This window comes from Quercus suber, unplaced genomic scaffold (assembly GCF_002906115.3).
Source record: "Quercus suber isolate HL8 unplaced genomic scaffold, Cork oak 2.0 scaffold_68, whole genome shotgun sequence".
NCBI lineage: Eukaryota > Viridiplantae > Streptophyta > Magnoliopsida > Fagales > Fagaceae > Quercus > Quercus suber.
Genome location: NW_027069533.1, coordinates 169460 through 191507, shown reverse-complemented (window position 1 = coordinate 191507; position 22048 = coordinate 169460). Strand labels below are relative to the sequence as shown.

Genomic DNA, 22048 nt, shown 5'->3' with positions numbered 1-22048 from the left:
AAGAATGAGCCTCTGATGTGCAAAGTATTCCCCTCCAGTTTGGGGCCGGTGGCAATGAGGTGGTTTGATAGTTTGAGGCAGGCTCCATTGATTCTTTCAAGGAGCTTACTCAAGCATTTGGATCCCGGTTCGTCACGTGTAGAAGGGCTCATCGGCCTTTAGCTTCTTTGTTGTCTTTATCCATGAGAGATGGAGAGACCTTGAAGACGTATTAAGACAGATACTGGGAAATGTTCAATGAGATAGATGGTGATTTTGACGACGTTGCCATTAGCACTTTTAAGCTCGGCCTACCTGCCGAGCATGGCTTAAGGAAGTCTTTGACTAGGAAACCTATTACCAATATATGTTAACTCATGGACCGGATTGACAAATACAAGAGGGTTGAGGAGGACCAGCAGCAAGATAGGGGCAAGGGCAAGGGCAAGGTTATCCCTCAAGAGCGGAGGGATTTCAGGTCGGACTGCTACAATAATAACAGACCCCAGAGAGATTTTACTGGGCAATCTTCACCTTAAGCCCCTCAAGTTGTAAACACTGTGTTTAGGGAGCCGGTGCATCAAATTTTAGAGAAAATAAAAAAATGAGCCATACTTCAAATGGCCAAACAAGATGAGTAGAGATCCCTTGGGACGCAACCAGAGCCTTCATTGTCAATACCACCAGGAGCGAGGACATACCACCAAGGACTGCCGGATATTGTGGAGCCATCTGAAGCAATTGGTCAAGGAAGGGAAATTACAGCATCTCTTGTATCGCCCCAACGGGCAGGGTGATCAACCAAGGTCTGGGATTCAGGGGAATGCTTCCTCAAGACCCCCAATAAACACAATCAATGTCATCTTTGCTGCACCTGGGAGAACTGGTTCACAGCCCTCTAGGGTGATGTTTGTAGCTCGGTTCTTTGCCGAGGACACAAGCTTTGGGCCGAAATGGGCCAGAGTAGAAATTCGACCGGCATTGAGTTTCTTGGATGAAGACATGGAAGGGACCATCTAGCTACATGATGATGCTTTGGTGGTAATTCTTAGAATAGGTGGGTATGATGTGAAAAGGGTGATGGTAGACCAGGGCAGTTGTGCGGAAATCATGTACCCTAATTTATATAAAGGGCTACACTTGAAACCCAAAGATCTGACCACCTATGATTCCCTTTTGGTGAGTTTTGATGGGAAGGTGGTTAGCCCAAAGAGTCAGATTAGGTTACCTGTGCAGGCAGGCTCAGAGGTAGTGGAGGTGGACTTCATAGTGGTGAACGCATACTCCCCCTACACGGCCATTGCGGCTAGGCCTTGGCTCCACACTCTAAGGGCTATTTCTTCAACTTTGCATCAAAAAGTGAAGTATCCATTAGGAGATCGGATTGAGAAACTGGTAGGGGACCAATCTGTAACTCGGCAGTGCCTTGTATCCACAATCTCGCATCAGTCAGCAGTTGAATCCTCGGACTCAATAAATAAAGGTTTATAGCAGTCAAAGTCTACAGTTTTACCTGATGAGAGACTAGCCAAGGATGCCAAATGTGAAAATTTAGAGAAATTTATCATAGGTGACGATCCAGAGAAGTTTTTTCAAGTTGGGATTCAGTTACCCCCTCAGGAAAAAGAAGAGTTGGTGGAATTTCTTAAGAAGAATGTTGATGTATTTGCCTGGGATGCCTACGAAGCTCCAGGGGTAGACCCAAACTTCATCTGCCACAAATTGAATGTCAATCCAGCTGCTACCCAAAAGAAGCAACCTCCTCGGCGTTCGTCCAAAGAACATTCTGATGCTGTCAAGGATGAGATGATGAAACTTAAACGAGCTGGGGCTATTAAAGAGGTCTTTTATCCCGAATGGCTGGCTAACACAGTGGTGGTAAAAAAGAAGGATGGAAAGTGGCGTGTATGTGTAGATTTCACGGACTTGAATAAAGCCTACCCGAAGGGCCCGTTCCTTATGCCTCGGATTGACCAGTTGATGGACGCAACTGTTGGTCATCCTCAGATGAGCTTTCTGAATGCCTTCCAAGGGTATCATTAGATACCTTTAGTTTTGGACGACCAGGAAAAAACAGCTTTTGTCACTCCTATAAGGAATTACCATTACAAGGTGATGCCCTTCGATTTAAAAAATGCAAGGGCTACCTATCAAAAGATGATGACCAGGATGTTTGAACCTCAATTTGGAAAAAACATGGAAATCTACATTGATGATATGGTGGTTAAGAGCAAAGTAAAGTCCAACCACGTTAATGATCTCGGAAATACTTTTGATACCTTGAGGAAGCACAAGCTACGGCTTAATGCTTCCAAGTGTTCATTTGGCGCCGGATCAGGAAAATTCTTGGGTTACATGGTTACTCACCGTGGAATTGAAGTCAACCCTAACCAGATTAAGGCAATTAACAACCTGCAACCACCTCGGAATCCCAAGGAAGTTCAGAGGTTTACAGGGATGACTGCTGTTCTAAATCGATTCATCTCTCGGTCAGCTGACAGGTGTAGACCTTTCTTTCAGTTGTTGAATAAATGGAATGGATTTGAATGGACTGAAGAGTGTGCCCTAACTTTCCAACAGTTGAAAGAGTATTTGTCTCGGCCTCCCATAATGTCCAGACCTGAAGTAGATGAAGTTTTTTTTGCCTACATCGCGGTAGCTTCCCACGGGGTGAGATTGGTGCTAATACGTGTTGATAACGGTGTTCAGAGGCTAGTTTACTACGTGAGCAAGTCGTTACATAAGGCCGAGGTTCGTTATTTACCACAAAAAAGGGCCATTTTGGCAGTAGTGCACGCTACACGTAAGCTTCCCCACTATTTTCAATCACACACAGTTGTCGTCCTAACCCAGCTCCCACTTAAATCTCTACTACGAAGTGCGGATTACACAGGAAGAATTACAAAGTGGGGCATGATTTTAGGGGCCTTTGACATCAAGTACATGCCATGCACCTCTATCAAGGGTCAGGTTCTTGCTGACCTGGTTGTTGAATTTGCTGAATCCCCGGAAGAAGAAAAGATGGAAGAGCAAAACATGGATGGAAAATCGGTTCGAATGATTTCCGTACAAGAACCTGCATCCTGGAAAGTCTATGTTGATGGTGCAGTGAATCATAGGGGATCTGGCATGGGGCTAGTCTTGATATCTCCAGAAAGCATCACGATCAAAAAATCTTTAAGATTGGACTTCTCGGCTATAAACAATGAAGTTGAATATGAAACTCTACTGGAAGGGATGATCATGGTACAAAAAATGGGTGGAAAGACAGTAGAGTTGGTCTCTAATTCAAGATTGGTCGTTGGCCAAGTCCGAGGAGAGCTAGAAGCCAGAGATCCTAGAATGCAAGGATACTTAAACCAAGTTAGACATTTACAGTCTAAGTTTGAATCTTTCAACTTGTCGCAAGCTCCTAGAAGTAAAAATACACATGCGGACTCCCTTGATATGTTGGCAACCTCCTCGGCACAAAATTTACCTCAGGTAATACTCGTAGAAGACTTATGTAGACCTACCGAGGTTGGAAGAACCGTAGCTCATGTTAATCAAATAAGAGTAGGTCCTAGCTGGATGGACTCTATTGTCTTGTTCCTTAAAAAAGATGTTTTGCCAAAGGATAAGTTCGAGGCCGACAAAGTGAGAAGAAAAACTCCTTGATTCTGGCTGTCCGAGCACCAGAAGTTATATAAAAGGTCTTTTTCTGGCCCGTTTCTGCTATGTGTACACCCAGAGAGAGTTAAGCTAATCTTGGAAGAATTGCATGAAGGAATTTGCGAAAGCCACACGAGGGGCAGGTCTTTATCACATAGGGCCCTTACGCAAGGCTACTAGTGGCCAAGGATGCAGAAAGAAGCAAAGGATTATGTAAAGAAGTGTGACCAATGTCAATGTTTTGCCCCAAACATTCACCAACCTAGGGGAGTCCTTAATTCTTTGTCCAGTCCTTGGCCTTTTGCTCAATGGAACTTGGATATTGTAGGCCCTTTTCCTAAGGCAGTAGGGAACAAGAGGTATTTATTAGTTGGCACAGGCTATATTACTAAATGGGTTGAGACTGAAACACTAGCAAACATCAGAGACGTGGATGTCAAGCATTTTGTTTGGAAGAATATTGTAACCAAATTTGGAGTCCCTCGTGTCCTCATCTCAGATAATAGATTACAATTTGATAGCAAAGCCTTCAGAAGGTATTGCTGTGACCTAGGTATAACAAATAGATCCTCGACATATCCATAGGGGAATGGGCAGGATGAAGCTGTCAATAAGGTCATAGTAAGTGGACTCAAGAAGAGGCTAGGTGATGGAAAGAGGAAATGGGTGGAAAAGCTGTCACACGTCCTATGAACTTACCGAACCATGCCTCGTAAGTCCACAAGAGAGACGCCTTTTTCAATGGCATATGGGGTCGAGGCTGTTATCTCTCTGGAAACTGGATTCCCCACCCTAAGAACAAGCGCTTTTACTCCAAGTAGCAATGATGGGCTACTGGAGAAGAGTTTAAATTTAATTGAAGAACGAAGAGAAAATGTCATCGTCCAACTAGCATATTATCAACACAAGCTCAAGCAAGGGTATGATACTAACGTAAAGTTAAGGCCACTGACAGTGGGGGACTTGGTCTTAAGAAAGGTTGTGGGAGCTGCCAAGAACCCAGCATGGGGGAAGTTAGGACCCAACTGGGAGGGACCATATCGTATAACATCAGTGGCTGGGATTGGCACGTATTATCTTAAAGATCTCGGGGAAAAGGTTGTACCTCGTCCCTGGAATGTAAATAATCTTAGAAGATATTATTATTAATTCAAGTTCCCTTCACCTTCTTTGGGTTTGTTATATTACTTATCTTGCGTCTTTACCATCGTTCTAAGTGTCAAACAGAACATTGGTCATGCCTGACTCCTCGGACCACATACCTTGGGAAAATTGATATCTTTTAATTAACTTTCTAAGCGTTAAACAGAACCTTAGCTATACCTGGTTCCTCGGACCATCTGCTTTGGGAAAATTAACGTAGTATGGCATCATTCTAATTGTCAAACAAAACATTGGTCATACCTGGCTCCTCAAACCACTTACCTTGGGAAAATTGATATCTTTTAATTAACTTTCTAAGTGTTAAACAGAACCTCAGCTATGCCTGGTTCTTCGAACCATCTGCTTTGGGAAAATTAACACAGTATGGCATCATTCTAAGTGTCAAACAGAACATTGGTCATGCCTGGCTCCTCGAATCACATACCTTGGAAAAATTGATATCTTTTAATTAACTTTCTAAGTGTTAAATAGAACCTCAGCTATACCTGGTTCCTCGGACCATCTGCTTTGGGAAAATTAATGCAGTATGGCATCATTCTAAGTGTCAAACAGAACATTGGTCATGCCTGGCTCCTCGAACCACATACCTTGGTAAAATTGATATCTTTTAATTAACTTTCTAAGTGTTAAACAGAATCTCAGTTATGCCTGGTTCCTCGGACCATCTGTTTTGGGAAAATTAACGCAGTATGGCATCATTCTAAGTGTCAAAAAAAACCTTGATCATGCCTGACTCCTCGAGCCACATACCTTGGGAAAATTGATATCTTTTAATTAACTTTCTAAGTGTTAAACAGAACCTCATCTATGCCTGTTTTCTCGGATCATCAAATTTGGGAAGGTAAATACATCATGACAGGTATCAAAGAGAAAATTGGTTATGTCTGGATTCTCGGACCACATACCTTGAATAGACTAATCTTTTCCTTCAAATGGCTATGTGTTTGGACAAAATCTTATTCATAACAGACTGTATGAGATATATATATGTGTGTGTGTGTGTGTGTGTGTACAGTAAGTTAAGTTCCTTTATTAACTACTTTGGTACCAGATGCAATCACTCCAATCAACAATGATTTTCATTGTGATAAGAATGTCAAATAGATACACATGAGCATCACTTAAAGCATTTACGGGCATACCTATATTTGTATAAAATTTGATCATCTTTTTGATCCTTATGAACATCACTTAAACCTATATGCATATTACAATACTGTGTATGTTCATAAAATTAAGTTTATGCCTTGTCAAGGTGATTAACTGAATAAAATTAATCTGCTGGTACTGCTGATCATATGAAGCAGGACAATTGTTCTTTACTTAAGGAAATTAGTGAAAGAAGTGTTACCTCATCATTATTTTCACTAAGTTTTGGCTAAAATGCATCTGATGTCAATTTTAGTATAGAAATCACAAGAAGAAAGAAAATTTCCATAACTTTCATTAAAATAAAAGCCTTCAAATAAGGGAAAACAAGTACGAAAAAGATAGGTCGGTTACAAACTAAGAAAATAAAAGAAAAAGGAGAAAATAATCTATTTCTTCATCTTTATTACAAGTTTATCTTTAGGATCTTTGGGAAGTTGTGTGCTTGCTGTCGTGGTGGGCACTTCAGCCTTGTCCTTGGGACCCTCTTGAGGAGGTACGGAAAGGGTTGCCAATACCAGCTCCATACTTTGAGAAGTTTCTTTATCCTTAGAGGGATCCTTCGAAGCAAGAGGAGGAAGGTTAGAGCCTTGGACTATTTCTTATTGGCCTCCCCTGTCTTTGAGGTGTCCTCGGCCTGCCTTGTTCCCTCTGAAGAATCCTTGGCTGTAGGAGGAGCTTGTGGTGGGTCGCCTTAAACCTCACTTGCCTCCGAGGACTGTGGGACGGCCTCAGAATCCGAAGAGCTTGAAGGGCGTATTGTTGGGGGGTAGTAGATATTTACTGCCCGTCTAAGCACAGAAAAAGCCTCAACCCCAGCTTGGTTGAGAGCTTCATCCCATGTTAGGGCACAGTAAGTTCTACATACGGCCGAGACCTCAGCCCTGAGGGAGTCCTCGGTCTCGGCCACCCCGACCTCGTACCCGTGCTGCTCAGCCGCGTCTTTAGCCTTTTCTGCCTCTTCCTTGGCTTTCTCGGCTGAAGCTCTAGCTTTCTCGACCTCCTTCAGTTTCTTTTTCAATGCAGCAATTTGAGTCTTAAAGGTGGCCAGTTGGTCTTCAACACCCCGCAGTTGCAGCCTTTGACTCTCAGCCTGTTTTTCTGCGTTTTCAAGGGTAGCTGCTGCATATTTTCTTTCACTCTCCTCCTGTTGCAGCTTCTTCTTCGTCTCCTGGAGGCTCCTCTCGGCCACTTAAAAGGCCTCCACAGCAGCGTTGCATCTTCCCTCATCCTCTTTCATCTATCGGTGGCAAGAATTGATTATCTCTTCCACTCGGAAGGAGGCTTGAACAGCCTACCAAAGAAAAAAGGGGAGGGAGTTAAAATATGTGTGTGTGTGTGTGTGTGTGTGTGTGTGTGTGTGTGTGTGTGTGTACATAATATAAATAATAAGCCAAGTAAAAAAAAAAAAAAAAAGGTCACGTAAAGTCATAACATAGCCAAGTATCTTTTCAGACAAAGGAAGACCTCGTGCTTCCTCATGGACCGTAGCTCGGCCATGTCTCCGGGGAGTAACAAGGCTTGCTCCACCACATCGGCCACATAACTGGCCTTTTCGCCTTGAAAATCTCTTATGGAGGCATTATCTAGCAAGGGGTCCCCATCCAACATTGGGGCCGGAAGCCAGGCTGAAGGCTCAAGAAGAGGATCGTTCCTCCTTTCACCACCTTTCTGCCCCGTCTTGGCTTGTTTAGAAACTCTTTAAGCTTCATCCTCAGGAGGGGGAAGGGTGGGTCCAGCTTCCATCACCTCTTTTCCTTTGTGCTCTCTTTTCCTCTTCAGATCAGCCGGTTGAGGAGGGGGCAAAGCAGGAGGAGGAGTGGGAGGCTTGGTACGGGCTGCCTTCCCCGGCGCATCCTTCCCAGGTTGGGACTCAATTAAATCTAGCAAACTGGACTTGGGTTTACGCTGAATGCCCATCTCATCGATTATTGGTGAGAAGTGTGGGCGGAATCAGTCACTTATACCACCTTTTCCTCTTCTGAATGGGTAGTACGAGACGAAGTGGTAGCATTGGGAAATTGTTGTGATAACAAGGCCCCTACACTTGGTATGCCTTTAGGTATATCAATTGTATCTTGGATACCCTCCGGTGTTGGATAGGGAAGAGGAATAGGTTGTGTAATGAGGGTACCCTCTGGAATTGGAGCGCCCTCAAGAAGAAGAAATCCTTCCACAACAATGCTGATGCGACGTAAGCATGGGTCGTGAGCTTTTATCACACACTTGGGCGCTTGGAAAGCACGAGAAATAGGAGTGATTCCGAGGATCACATGAGCCGCCCGAAGTTGACTATCATCTTCGTTTACAAACACCTCGGCTTGGAGAATTTTGTCTAAGCCCTCCCTGTTAACCAAACTGAAGTTTGGCTCAATGGCACGTCTATTTGCAAAAGTCATGAGATACGAATCATTAAAAGCGAAACAGTACAAATCAAAATAAGGTAAAAAGAGAAAGTAAATTTTCCTATTTCTAGAACCACACCTGGTTGCCCTTCTTGCATTGGGCAGGGAAGGCCATCATGCGATTCCCCTAACACAATCAAAAAGTTCTTATTTAGCCCTTTACTAGATTCGGGAAGGCACTGTATGAGCCTAATTTTAGGCTGCCTCGTCTTTAGATAATACCCTTTCCCCTTTAAATGGTGGAGATTGTACACCCAATTAACGTCGTGGTGGGTTAACCGTAACCCCATTTTCTCGTTTAGGGCATCCACACACCCTAATATCCTAAATACGTTAGGAACACATTGGGTGGGTGCTAAACGGTAGAACCTAAGGTAGTCCCTCATAACTGTCCCCATTGGGATTCTCATGCCGCCTTCTATGAAGGCGATCATGAAAATCACCACCTCGCCTTCTTGCCTCCGCTCAAACCACTCTCCCTCCTCACAATATATGAGGTTAATGTTGGGGGGGAATTCTATATTGAGCCCTAAAACTCGCCATTGCCTCCTCAGAATCTACTAAACACTTAAATCTACCCATTCTAGAATGGTTTGAAAAGCCCTAAAGTGGCTGAGAGAAAAGGAATGGAGCCGAATAGAGAAAAAGTATGAAGAACAAAAAAATGTATGGAAAAGTAAAGAATAGAGATTTGTGAAGACTTACAAGAGTGAAAAATGGGTCCTCGGACAGACTGTTCATATTTGTAGAAGTTCGAGTAAGGTGAGAAAGTTGGTAAGTTCAAAGTATGTGCGCTGAGAGTTAAATGATTGCTAAAGTGAAGGGCATGTTTGAGTTGATTGATATTTATATCAAAAAATGAGCTACAGAGCAGGAAAGTTCCCGCCCAGGGCCTAACAGGGTTCTCAACCGTTAGATTTGGATCGAACCTAGAACGTGGGGAACATGATGCCGTAAAAATTTAATGAGGAGCACATTTCGTAAACCGAAACGACAGGAGCTTGTCTTGGGCAGTTAAAAAGGTGTATTTGTTGGCAAAGATGGAATGAGATGGACACAAATCAAGTCTAGTGACATCGAAATCCTCATTTCTTCCCAAGGATTCAGAAAGAAGAATCTCGAGGGGCTATTGTAGGGATATTGGACCTGGGAGCCCATCGTTTATTCATATTACGAGTCTGTGGCCCAATTCAAGGACAAAAGGTTGTCCGAGGATGAGGAATCTTATTTAGTGAAGGTTGTATTAGTAAACAAAGGTTAGCTTTGACCATAATGGCTCAAGGGATAGGCCGAGGATAAATTTGTCCTCGGATAACCAATGCCGATGTCCAAAAAATTTTGTTAGTCACTCAGAATGAAGTTCTAAGAAGTTTCATCGGTGTTGATAGGCATTGAAAGAGTGATGAACAGGGCAATACCCTGAAATATCTAAAGAGGAAAGCTGCTACCTCCGCATTAAATGCATTGCAACTAACACCCTGGCTGCATTAATGTGGATGTGATACCTGAACAGTAGGTTACAGCCTTACAACTACTACATCAAGACTAATGGAAAGGAATGATGGGACAAGTATCCACAAGAACTATCTAGCATGCAAGCGTGAAGTGGGAATAAAAGGGGAGGAGGATATAAAAGAAAGGGGAAGCAACAAGGGAGGGGAATCGGAAAGGGGAGAGAAAAACACTGTAGAATCCAGAAACCAAACTTGTAACCCAATTTGAGAATAATATACACGAATAGTGCACCTTGGACTCTGCCGAGGACTATTTTCCTTCAATACAACCCTATTTCTTTTCATTCTCTAATTATCTGAATTTATTCCAACGTTTATCTAATTAACTAAAGCCTAATGTTCTCCAATCAATTCTCTACAAATTTATTGCTTTGGGCTTTTTGAGCTTGAATCCATCCACGCAATGGGCCATAAGTTCAAATCTGGTCCTTACACTTACTTTTGACAATATTCATGACAAAAAGTACTAATGCCATCATTGCATTAGAAGTTAGAAGAGTAAATAGAAGTACGAGTATTCTATAAAGAAAATGCAACCATGAAAATTGTGTTGGCAACACATAAAACACACATTTTTTTAAAAAAAAAATACATACTCATACCAAACATTTAATTATGTTTTTTTACTTTTGAAAATATGTTATTAGAAGCATAGTCTCAAAAATATTCTTTACATTAAAAATACTTTAAACACTTGTTTTTACCATCCGTTCAAATCATTTTAAAAACTAACATTGAAACTCTTTTGCCAAACCGCTGCAAGCTCCACTGCTAAGATCTACAGTTAAAAGCTCTATTTTTTAAGAGCAATATCATATTGAACACTTAAAGCTGCCCCCCACTAAAACGTGTTTTGCAGTGACTCAAATTTTTTCGGTAAACCAAGAGATAACATAAACTTAAGAATTCACAAGTCTATTACAGTGCAAATTAGCCTTATCAGCAGCTAATATAGCCTCCACCACAGCAATGGGTTACAAAAAGTAGCAAAACTATACATAGACTGCGCTCCTAATTTAGCCAATGCATTAGCACATTAGTTTGCTTCCCGATAAGCAAGGATCACGCGCTTGTTTGGGAACTCCTTCAAAAGAGTCCTGCAATCAGTTAAGAGAGGCTCCATTAAAAGGTTTTCAGATTCATTGTGCATTAGAATAACAATATTCAAAGCATCCAGTTCAATTATTAAGTGCTAAATTTCCATTTCCTTGGCTAATATCAACCCACCTCTAAGGGCCCACAACTCAGCCAAGGCACTATTAGTGAATCCAAGCCCTCTTGCAAAACCTTTCAGCCAAGACCCATCATGATCTCGGAGCAGTGACTCAAATTAAAACGGGAATAAAGTATGTTTGTTACACTGACAATAACATTTATTACAGGAGTTGAAGTCTCATGGAAACTAACCAAACTGAAAGCCTAAAATTTGGTGTGGGTCAGAAACACCAAGATAGTCATAGAGCTGTCGGTGTAAACTAACCAAACTCTTCTGTTTGTTTTAATTTAAAATTATCAATATATTTTTATCATTTTTTATGTAAATTTTTTAAAACTTCTTCTTATCTCATCATTTTTACACAATTGAATTTTTAAACAAAATAAAAATAAGTTCATACAAACCCTTTCTAATTCTATAAGACCCCAATAACATAACAACTAAAGAGAAAAATATCCAGTTGATAATTGCAAGGAAAGCAATTTTTTTTTTTTTTTGGATGAACAAAAAAATGAGTAAAGGGACAACTTGAATTAGCTTATTACACCTAAGCGTAGCTATAATGACATCTTATTCACTAGACCCGGGTCTGTGGAAGCAAAAAAAGCAATTTTATCTTAAAAGAGAAATTTTCATTTCATTTTTAATGTCAAAATTAAATAAAGGGAAGCTTATTACATGCTGACATGCTGTGATGCCCATGAAAGGGATGAATCTTCACCTTGGTGGCCATATTTCTAGTGGGGACTCATATCTCTTCCAATTAATTGTTGTCATGCAACATACACATTAAAAAAAAAGGTTTTCTGGCACATCACACAATAAAGTTGGAATTATATTGAGAGAGAAAGAGATAGATAGAGAGGGCCCTTATTGTCCTTACCCATGAACAAGGCCAAAAATTTCACACCCCCACCATTTCTATTTGAAATCTTATCACAATCACAAAGCATATATTGATCAAAGCATATAAGAGCTTTAATAATAGAGCTTTAGGGGTCAAAAAGTGCTATAAGCCTATTAAAACTCTTTTAATTAAAATTGTTGACAATTTCAATAGTAGCTTTTTGAAAGAAAAAAAAATCTCTACATTTCACGGTTCACAAGGATGAAGCCAAGATTTTTCTTTGGAGGGGCCAAAGCATGAAATAATTTTTTTAATTTAAAATTAAGAAATATATTAAAATTTAATACTAAATTAATATATAAAAATAAAATTAGAATTCATTCAATATTAACTATATATATATGTATATTAAAAGTGAAAACTCAAAGAAAATTCAATTTGATTTCAATTAAATTCTTAATTTTGAGTCACGTGCTGCATCTAATTTTAAATTTTTGTGCCAAGTGAATTATAGAGTGTAAAAATTGAAGAGTCCAAATCAAATTAGATTTTAAATTGAATTTTAATTGGAGTCTAATTTTACGCTACATATCCATCTAATTTTTAAATTTTTGTGGCAAGTAAATTATTAGGTGCAAAAATTGAAGAGTCTAAATTCAATTAAATTCTAAATATATATATATATATATAATAAGAAACCATTATATATTTAAAAAATGTGTAAACTAATACCATGTATAATTTAAATTTCTATTAAAAAAATGTATAATTTGAACAGTATAATTGTAATTATTTTTAATTATACCGTGCATATACACGAGATTATACTCTAATCTATATCTTACTAAAAGCTGAAGCATAGCGTTTAATGTTGTTGCTCTCACGTTGCGCCACATAAGCTGCCACGTCATTCTTTTTTTTTTAATATAATTTGTCCTGCAATTTTAAAATGGTTTTTACAATTTTTAGCCCTACAGCCCACTACTTATTTATTTACTTCCACTATCACTTTATAATAAATCCAGCCCACTACTTATTTATTTACTTACACTATCACCCTATAATAAATCTGTATAATTAATCCAGCCCACCTCTTATTTATTTAGTTCCACTATCAAGCCCAACCCAAAACCTTTTCAGTTCAGCTTTAGGGTTTTATGTGAGCCTTTTCAACTTAAAAACAAAAAAAAAAACAAAAAAAAAAAACAAACAAACAAACAAACAACAATAAACAAAAAACAAAAAACAAAAAAAAAAACAAAAAAAAAAAACAACAACAACAACAACGTTAAAGCCTTTCAAGCTTTAGGGTTTTTTTTATATTTTTTCTTCCCAATTTTCCTATAATTTTTTTAACATTATTTTTTAATATTTACACTTCTCCAACCTTTTTCTCTCCCTTACCATTTCATCTCCCCACTACTTCTTTAATCTTTCTCCCTCCCTTATCTTTTCATCTCCCCACTACGCTGTACATTAATATCGTTCTTCCCTTTCCCTTCATCTTCCTTTATTTTTGTCTCTTCTTATTCACACCATCTTTCTATAAATTTGTCACTATTTCTTCTATTTTATGCATAGTTTTCCCTCACCAAAAAAAAAAATGGTTCTCTCTCTCTCTCTCTCTCTCTCTCTCTCTCTCTCTCTCTCTCTCTCTCTCTCTAAATTTTTTGGTGGATTTTTTTATTTTTCTTGCATCTCTACTTTAGGTTGATAATTTTTTATATTCTCTAAAACTCTATTTTGGATTAATGCGATTTAGTTTTGTTTTTTAAATTGTTGTTGTTATTTTATTTTTTTTTTTTATTCTCTTTGATTGTTAAATGTTATCCTATTGCATTTTAAAGAATTAAATATAGCATATAAAATATAATATTATTCTATTACATAGCATCATTTGGATAATTTGGTATTTATTCTGTTACATATCATGATTTTTTATAGTGCTCAAATTAGATGTTAAACTATAAGACTTTACTAATTTTTGTTTATTCTCTAATCCTTTGTGGTGGACAAAGTACTCTTAATAGTTGTATTAGAAGTACTCTATAACGCCATTCATTTAAAGAAAAAGCAAAGGTTAGCCAAACGAAAATAATCGGATAGGTGACAAATTTTAACTTTTGCAATTTTATTTTAATTATTATTATTTTATAACAATGCATGTATAGAAATTTAATTCTTAGATTTTGCTAATAATTGTTTATTTGATAATATGTTTTGGGTGGCCGAAATTATAATTTCTACAAAGAAAATAACCTTAATAGATTATCAAAAACAAAATTTTATCCTAATATTGGTTCAATTAATCATTGTTAAGTTTTTATTAATTTTTTTTAGTTTACGTTTTTTTGGTGTTTTGGATTTTTCCTATATTACATTTATGATTGTTCCTATAATAAATAAAAATATAATTACGAAATACATTACTCATTATTAGATTAGTTTAAATTGTAAAAAATAATAATAATAAAACCACCATACGTTGCGCGGGTTCGCGGCTAGTATAAATAAAAGCAAAATATATGGTGACTCTTTATTAATGCATTTTTACTCAATTATTTTTGATCTATCAAAATGGAATCCAATGTTATTTTAATCATAAAAATCATCTATTTGTAATTTTTGTACTAAATGCTGTATAATTTTTCTTTTAATGCACAAAATAAAAGAATTCTTTAGAAAACTATATTTTATTGCAAAACTTACTTTTGACAATATTCATGACAAAAAGTACTAATGTTATCATTGCATTAGAAATTAGAAGAGTAAGTAGAAGTACGAGCATTCTATAAAGAAAATGCAACCATGAAAATTGTGTTGGCAACACATAAAACACACATTTTTTCTTAAAAATACGTACTCATGCTAAATATTTAATTGTGTTATTTTACTTTTGAAAATATGTTATTACAAGCATAGTCTAAAAAATATTTTTTACATTAAAAATACTTTAAACACGTGTGTAGGATGATTGGGCCCAGGAGTCCATCATTTGTTTGTGTTATGGGTCTGTGGCCCAGTCTGAGGACAAGGGGTTGTCCGAGAAGAAGAAATCTTTATTAGAATAGACTGTTAGGAAATAGAAGTTGGCTTTGACCATAATGGCCCAATAGGGTCGGCCGAGGATAAATATCTCCTCAGATGATTGATGCCGAGGTCCGAAGGAGTTGTCAATCGCTCTGCGTGATATTCCAAGAAGTCTTGTTGGAGTTGATAAGTATCGTGGAGATATCGGATAGGAAGGTGCCCTAAAATATCTAAGGGGAAAGTTGCTGCCTCCGCATTAAATGCACTGCAGCTAACTCTCTAGCCGCATTAATGTGGAGGTGATACCTGAACAGTATTATTTCAGTCTTACAGCTACTATATGGTGACTTAGGGGAGGAGTTGATGGGACAAGTATCAACACCAACCCTCTAGCATGCACGTGTAAGGTGGGAATGAAAAGGGTAATATGGTATAAAAGACGAAGGTGGCAATAAGGAAAGGGATTGGGAATTCAAGAGAAAAACATTGTAGCCTTTATGAACCAAATTTGAGAATAATATATAAGAACAGACATCCTCGGACTTTACCGAGGATGATTTTTCTTCAATACAAGTCTTCTTCTTTTCATTCTCTTATCATCTGAACTCATTCTAGCGTTTGTTGGATTAACTAAAGCCCAGTTTTCCAATCTATTCTCTATAAATTCATTGTTTATGGCTTTTTAGGCCTAAGTCCATCCACATAGTGGGCCGGGAATTCAAATCTAGTCCTTACAACGTGTTTTTACAATCCATTCAAATCATTTTAAAAACTAATATTGAAACTCTTTTTGCCAAACCGCCCAAGCTCCACTGCTAAGATATCTACAGTTAAAAGCTCTATTTTTTAAGAGCAATATCATATTGAACACTTAAAGTAATTAAGCAACTGTGCAAAACTGCAAAACAAGCTGCCCCCACTAAAACGTGTTTTGCAGTGACTCGAATTAAAATGTGAATTAGGCATTTGTTACACTGACAATAACATTTGGTAGAGCATTTTAAACACATATCTTCAGTTTTTAAATAATATTACACGTATTTTCTCACACTTTTTCACCCACACATATTTAAAAAAAATACAAACAACATTACTCAAACTTCTCTACCAAATGGGCCCTTAACTTTTGTTTGTTTTAATTTAAAATTATCAATATATTTTTATCATTTTTTATGTAAATTTTTTAAAACTTCTTTTTTATCTCATTTTTACACAATTGAATTTTTAAACAAAATAAAAATTAATAAAAATAAGTTCATACAAACCCTTTCTAATTCTATAAGACCCCAATAACATAACAACTAAAGAGAAAAATATCCCGTTGATAAATGCATGAAAAGCAATTTTTTTTTGGATGAACAAAAAAATGAGTAGAGGAACAACTTGAATGGGCGTATTTCACCTAAGCATAGCTATAATGACATCTTATTCGCTAGACCCGGGCCAGTGGGAGCAGCAAAAGCAATTTTATCTTAAAAGAGAAATTTTCATTTCATTTTTAATGTCAAAATTAAATAAAGTGAAGCTTATTTATAGCATGCTGACATGCTGTGATGCCCATGAAAGGGATGAATCTTCACCTTGGTGGCCATATTTCTAGTGGGGACTCGTATCTCTTCCAATTAATTGTGGCCATGCAACATACACATTAAAAAAAAGGGTTTTCTGGCACATCACACAATAAAGTTGGAATTATATTGAGAGAGAAAGAGATAGAGAGGGCCCTTATTGTCCTTACCCATGAACAAGGCCAAAAATTTCACACCCCCACCATTTCTATTTGAAATCTTATCACAATCACAAAGCATATATTGATCAATGCATGTTTTCCCACTAGGACTATTTCCTCTACACCTCAACTTTTTTCAGCTAGATAGTACTACTTGAGACTTGAGAGGACCACAACCTACTCTTCCACACACAACAACACCATCACCATTCCGCACAAACCTCTTTTGTTTCCTTCCTTCTTGGCCTTTTTCTCTTTCAAAACGATTCTTTAGAATCCATTCCTATAGATATTTGTGTTCAAAAATACACCAAGACTAGTTGTTTTGGAAATGGAGATGAAGTTTAGTCCAAATGACACTTAGCCTCCTCTAACACGAAGAGGGATAACCAGAGAAACCAACACAACGAGCTGGAAACTTCACAACATGAAGAAAATGATATTTCATCACCTCTCAATAAGCGAAAATTGTCCAAGATCATCCTTCCTCCATTGGGTGCTTCTAATTATAATCAGTCAAAAGGGCGGATTATTGACCCAATGGATTCAAGATATAGGTACGTAGGTCAAGAAATTTTGAGTTTTTTATTACCAACAAAGCAAGAAATGGTTTCTTTTCTTCTTCGTTTTGGAGGAATGAAAACACTAAGAAAATTTCATTCTTGTTTGTTGGTTTTTCTGGGTTCATGTGATATATATACATTTTTCATGTCATGGCCATATATTTTACATTTATATATATTAAACTGTTTTGAACAATTACATTTTATATATGTACGTACGTTTGGGTGTGTGTCTATATATATATATATATATATGTAAGGACTCAATTTGGATTGACCCTGAGTGATGGGTTTTCAGCCCAATAAGCCCAAACAATACATTTATAGAGAGTGGGGTGAAAGGTTTAGGTGCTGGCCGTCGATCACCAAGCATGAACTTTCTCATAAAAAAGAAAAATGCTAAGAGTTTCTTTACCAATGGGGGGATGCTCCTCGGCCTGTGGTCGAGGAGGCCTTATTGTTCTCCCTTTTTTTCTTCCCCCCCCCCCCTTCTGTTTATTTTACTAACTTTTCTTTTATAGTTTTTTTCTTTTCTGGCCGTCCGTCCTATCAGAGGCCTTATCGGTACTCAAGTGGTTCACTCTGATCAACGTTATCCTGCCAAGGGGTTACCTCCCCATTAATGCGGCCAGGGGGAGTTAGTTGAATGCATTAAATGTGAGAATGACAGCTTACTTTGGGGTTAGTCTCTCCCCAAAATCACCTTCGTCAGGCCGAGGATAAGGTGGTCCTCGGTGTGGATTGGGAAAAAAGGCTTTCCCTCACCTTGGCCCTGAATAGCCTGTGCTCCTCGGCCTGGGCCTCGGGCCTGCTACATGATGGGCTGAGGCCATCAGGCCCATGGGCCCCACAATATATATATATATCACATGACATAAATTTAAGCATGTGAATTTGATCCAGAGTCATATAATTTAATAAAATTACCTGATTCTTTCGATGAAATTTGTTGTAAACTTGTAATTATAAAAAGAAAAAAGCATTTGCTTTCTTTAGGTAGGTAGAGTTAAACATGCTTAGCTAACTTGGCTACAGTAATCATGTTCAACAAAACTCATCAGCTTTTGTTGGACTGAGGATTAAGAGTCCGTTTGGATACCGCTTATATTGCTGAAAACTGAAAACACTGTAGCAAAATAATTTTTAAATATGTAAATAGTGTCGTGTGACCCATTTTTAATGAAAAAGTTACTGAAAAAAGAGGTTTGTGGGTCCCGTGAACAGTGCATAAGACCCACTGGTGTGCATTGTCCACTGCTTATTTTGCTGGTGTGAACAGTGCACTAACAGACAAAGTCAAAAAGAAACGCTTCTCCCAAACCAAAAAAAAAAAGCCAAAATGTAAAACGCTGAAACCTTTTCAACTATCCAAACGCTCATTAGGTCATAGGATTATAATAAACAGTAACAGCTCCATGATTTTTTTCTAGGGGGTCAGTAGTGGTGGAGTTAGGAATTTGTCATGGAGGACAGGTAAAAAAATAAAATAATTAAATTTTTTTTTATATTTACAACTTCCATATTGTATACATTTAACAATAATCTAAAATAATACTCTAAATATAATATAGTATAAATATCAGTAAGGCAACAACCATTGAATGTATAAACAAATATAATTAAATAACTAATCATACATGTGGTTAGTCTCTTGGAGCAGGACTAATGGTAAATGTGAAACTAAGAATAAAAAATAGTAACTAATATAAATTTTTACTTTTAAAGTATGTGACTTCCTCACCATACACGTGGTCAGTTTTTTAGAATTGGAGCAAGCACTAAAAGACTTCTTGGATTTGGAAATCTATAGAGCATTTATTAAACTACTTGATCAAATAGAGAGAAAAACTAAGAAAAAATAGAAGGGGAAAAGGAAAGATAGAGAGAACGAGAAAATAATCACAGATATAGATACATATTTGTTAATTGTAACAGTGGTGTACTTTTTTGTTGATGAAGAAGAAAAGGGCAGGAAAAAACAACTTTATTCTGGTGTCAATGGAAAAAGTAATCCAAAGTCCTGGAAAAAAAGGTTTTTTTATTTAACAAATGAGCAAAAATTTGAAACACTTTTTTTTTTCTTTCTTATAAAATTAAATATTTTAAGAGTAGTGTTATTGACACAACACTTTTACAATAAAACCTAGGTGGAAAGTTGTTAAAGGTAGGAAAAAAATGATGTTAGTTGTGGGTCATGATAAAAGCCAGTTATAACTTGCCACTAAATTTTTGTTGTTAAATTATTGTGAAATATTGCGAAAGTAGCATTAAAATGATCATATTCAAATTTATATCAGTTGATATAAAATTTAAAGTTAAGAGGTTCAAAATTTTATTTTAAGGGCTCAAAAAAATATTAACAATTTTATATATATATTGTGGGGGGCCCGAGGACCGAGGAATGATAAAACCACTGTGACCATCGTTCGTTTCTCGGGTGAAAGCACTTTAAGCCCGAGGAGGGGGGGTCGCCCGTGGAGAGGAGGGGAAGAGACAAAATACCTCCTGGAAATTTGGTTGGAGAGAATGGCGTTTAGAGAGAGATTCGAGGTAGTTGAAAGAAGTTTCCTGTGAAAGCTCACCTACTACCTCCGCATTAAATGATTGGCAACAGTTTTATCAGCTGCATTGATGAGGAAATGACCCCTAAACAGTAGGTTCATAGCTAAGCAGCTTCTTCTACCACCTTCAACAGGAATCTAATGAGACAAGTGTCCTAAGATGGACCTAAAGGATTGCAAATAGAGGGCTGGGATGCAAGAAGCGTGGGAGTATATAAAGGAAGAGAACTTCCAGATGAAAGCCCCCGAAAAAAAATCAAGAGATTAGAACAAGAACATTAAGGAGAAAGAGAGAGAGAATAATGTGTATCCTTGCATAAAAACATCGTCCTCTAGCGAGCTTGTAAAGAACCATCAATATACTTGTTTTTAACTACTGTTCATTCCCTTCCTGTTTAAATCTTCGGACTTAAGCCCGACTTATTTTATCCACTCTCTAAACAAATTTTTATCTGTTTGGACCTAGTTAGGTGGTACAGGCTTCACTATTCTAAGTGTATTTGGGCCCCTAATTTTCATGTCCAGGTCAGGGGGTTCAAATGACCCCCTGCCCTTAAGGTAAGCCCCCTGATAATAAATGGAGTGAACTAAGTTATAATCACTGAAAATTATTATAGTTGATAATAAAATGGTAAGTACTTAACAAAAGGGTCACCTTTTTGTGGGAGAGAAATATAAGTTATATTACCTTAAATCCACTTCTAGTAACGTAAATAAAATAGCTACGTATATTAGCTCAATGTTCAAGTACGAAAATGACGAATTTTTTTTGTTTTATTATGTTTTTTAAGGATTTCTTGGAAGAGCCTAATAATGCTGCACTTTTTTAAAGTATAATTTTTTTTTTAAATCCGATTTTTTCAAAGATACATGTTTTTTCAAACAGCTTAAAAAATAAATTTAAAAAATTTAAAAATAAAAAAAAATGTACTTAATGGGTACTAGAGGTTAAGGTTAACTATCATTTTTTATGAAAAATTATTTTTGTTTAAAAAATAAATAAAAAAGGCAGGCTAAGGCCATGGATATTGGGTTTCATATAAGTGGTATTTACATGTTGTGTGCAGGATTTGGGAGACATTTATGGTGCTTTTGGTTGCTTACTCAGCATGGGTTTACCCATTTGAGGTTGCATTTCTCAATTTCTATCCCAAGAGAGAACTGTGGATTCCAGACAATATTGTCGATCTATTTTTTGGGATTGATATTGTCTTGACATTTTTCGTTGCATATATTGATTCAAGAACTCAGCTTCTAGTTCATGACTCTGGAAAGATTGCCAAGAGGTTAGTGTACAATATTAATTATTTTCCAAATCAAAATTAATTTGGCAGAAAATTTATTGGCCTTACATAGTTTATATATTGGGTATTAATGTATGCTTGATTTTAAAAGAGAAACAAGGAATAATACTCTCAATATTGGCCAATCATCTCATACAAACAAAAAAAAATCTTACCAAAAGTTTCAAAACTTTAATAAAAATGTAGTGTACAATAAAAAAAAATATACAAATTTTTACGACCACTTTTGAGTTTTGGAGTCTTTGACTGATTTCTCATCCATATAAAGCTGTCTAGACACTATTCTTGTTATAAAATAAAGTGAAATAAAGGTTGATTTTGACATTTTCACTTTTTTGATTATGTGCTTGTTAAATTGATGATTGGAAATTTGGAATAAGAATACCTTTTAGTTGGCAACGGGAGAAGCTGAAATTGGCTTTCTGATATGTGTGGTTATTTTCATAGATTTTTGCTATAAAAAAATAATTTTATTGATAAACTCATTATTATATAGAAAAGATGATAGTGACAAAATTCCCATTCACTAACCTATTAAATGCGAGCTTTGAATGTAAAATAGATATATTAAATTTTTTTTTATATAGAATTAATTTTATTATTTGATCCACCACATTTATTAGGTTATTATTTATAATTATTTTTGTTATGTGGCATGCAGGGTAATAGTTTTAGGAATAATTTTTATTTTTATTTTATAATTAAATAATCAGTGAAGATTTAAACCTTAAATATTTTCATTAAAAATAATAATAAGTGATCGAGTTGAGCTACGTACAAGTCTATAATACTTAACAAGAAATAAAATTATAAAGTTTATCAAAAGTTCAACACATGAGCCCTTAATAACACCATTATAAAATTATTAAGTTCGAAAACTAAGTTTATTTTGATCGTGTAAGTTTACATTTGATGGGATTTTTTTTTTTTTTTTTT

The 22048-nt window shown here is 36.8% G+C and overlaps 2 protein-coding genes across 2 annotated transcripts in view; both read left to right on the top strand.

Annotated features, from left to right (window-relative positions):
* Positions 1-1089: 1089 nt before the first annotated feature.
* On the top strand, positions 1090-2022 carry LOC136067345 (uncharacterized). Its single transcript, XM_065773066.1, has 2 exons — positions 1090-1389; positions 1474-2022. The coding sequence occupies exons 1-2, from the start codon at positions 1090-1092 to the stop codon at positions 2020-2022; spliced, it is 849 nt and encodes a 282-aa protein (XP_065629138.1).
* A 15022-nt stretch (positions 2023-17044) lies between these two features.
* The window catches only part of LOC112013125 (potassium channel AKT2/3), a gene marked incomplete at its 5' end in the record, with an annotated part of 29267 nt that continues 24263 nt past the window's right edge, over positions 17045-22048 (top strand). Inside the window, 2 exon segments of the mRNA XM_065773065.1 lie at positions 17045-17241; positions 20876-21094. Coding sequence (XP_065629137.1) covers positions 17045-17241; positions 20876-21094 — 416 coding nt within the window.

What these genes read in the sequence shown, in the direction of transcription:
- LOC136067345 (XM_065773066.1), top strand. Translation starts at nt 1,090, where the DNA reads ATGTACCCTAATTTATATAAAGGGCTACACTTGAAACCCAAAGATCTG. An exon ending in AACTGGTAGGGGACCAATCT is followed by an intron (nt 1,390 to 1,473) that starts GTAACTCGGCAG and finishes GGTTTATAGCAG; the next exon opens with TCAAAGTCTACAGTTTTACC.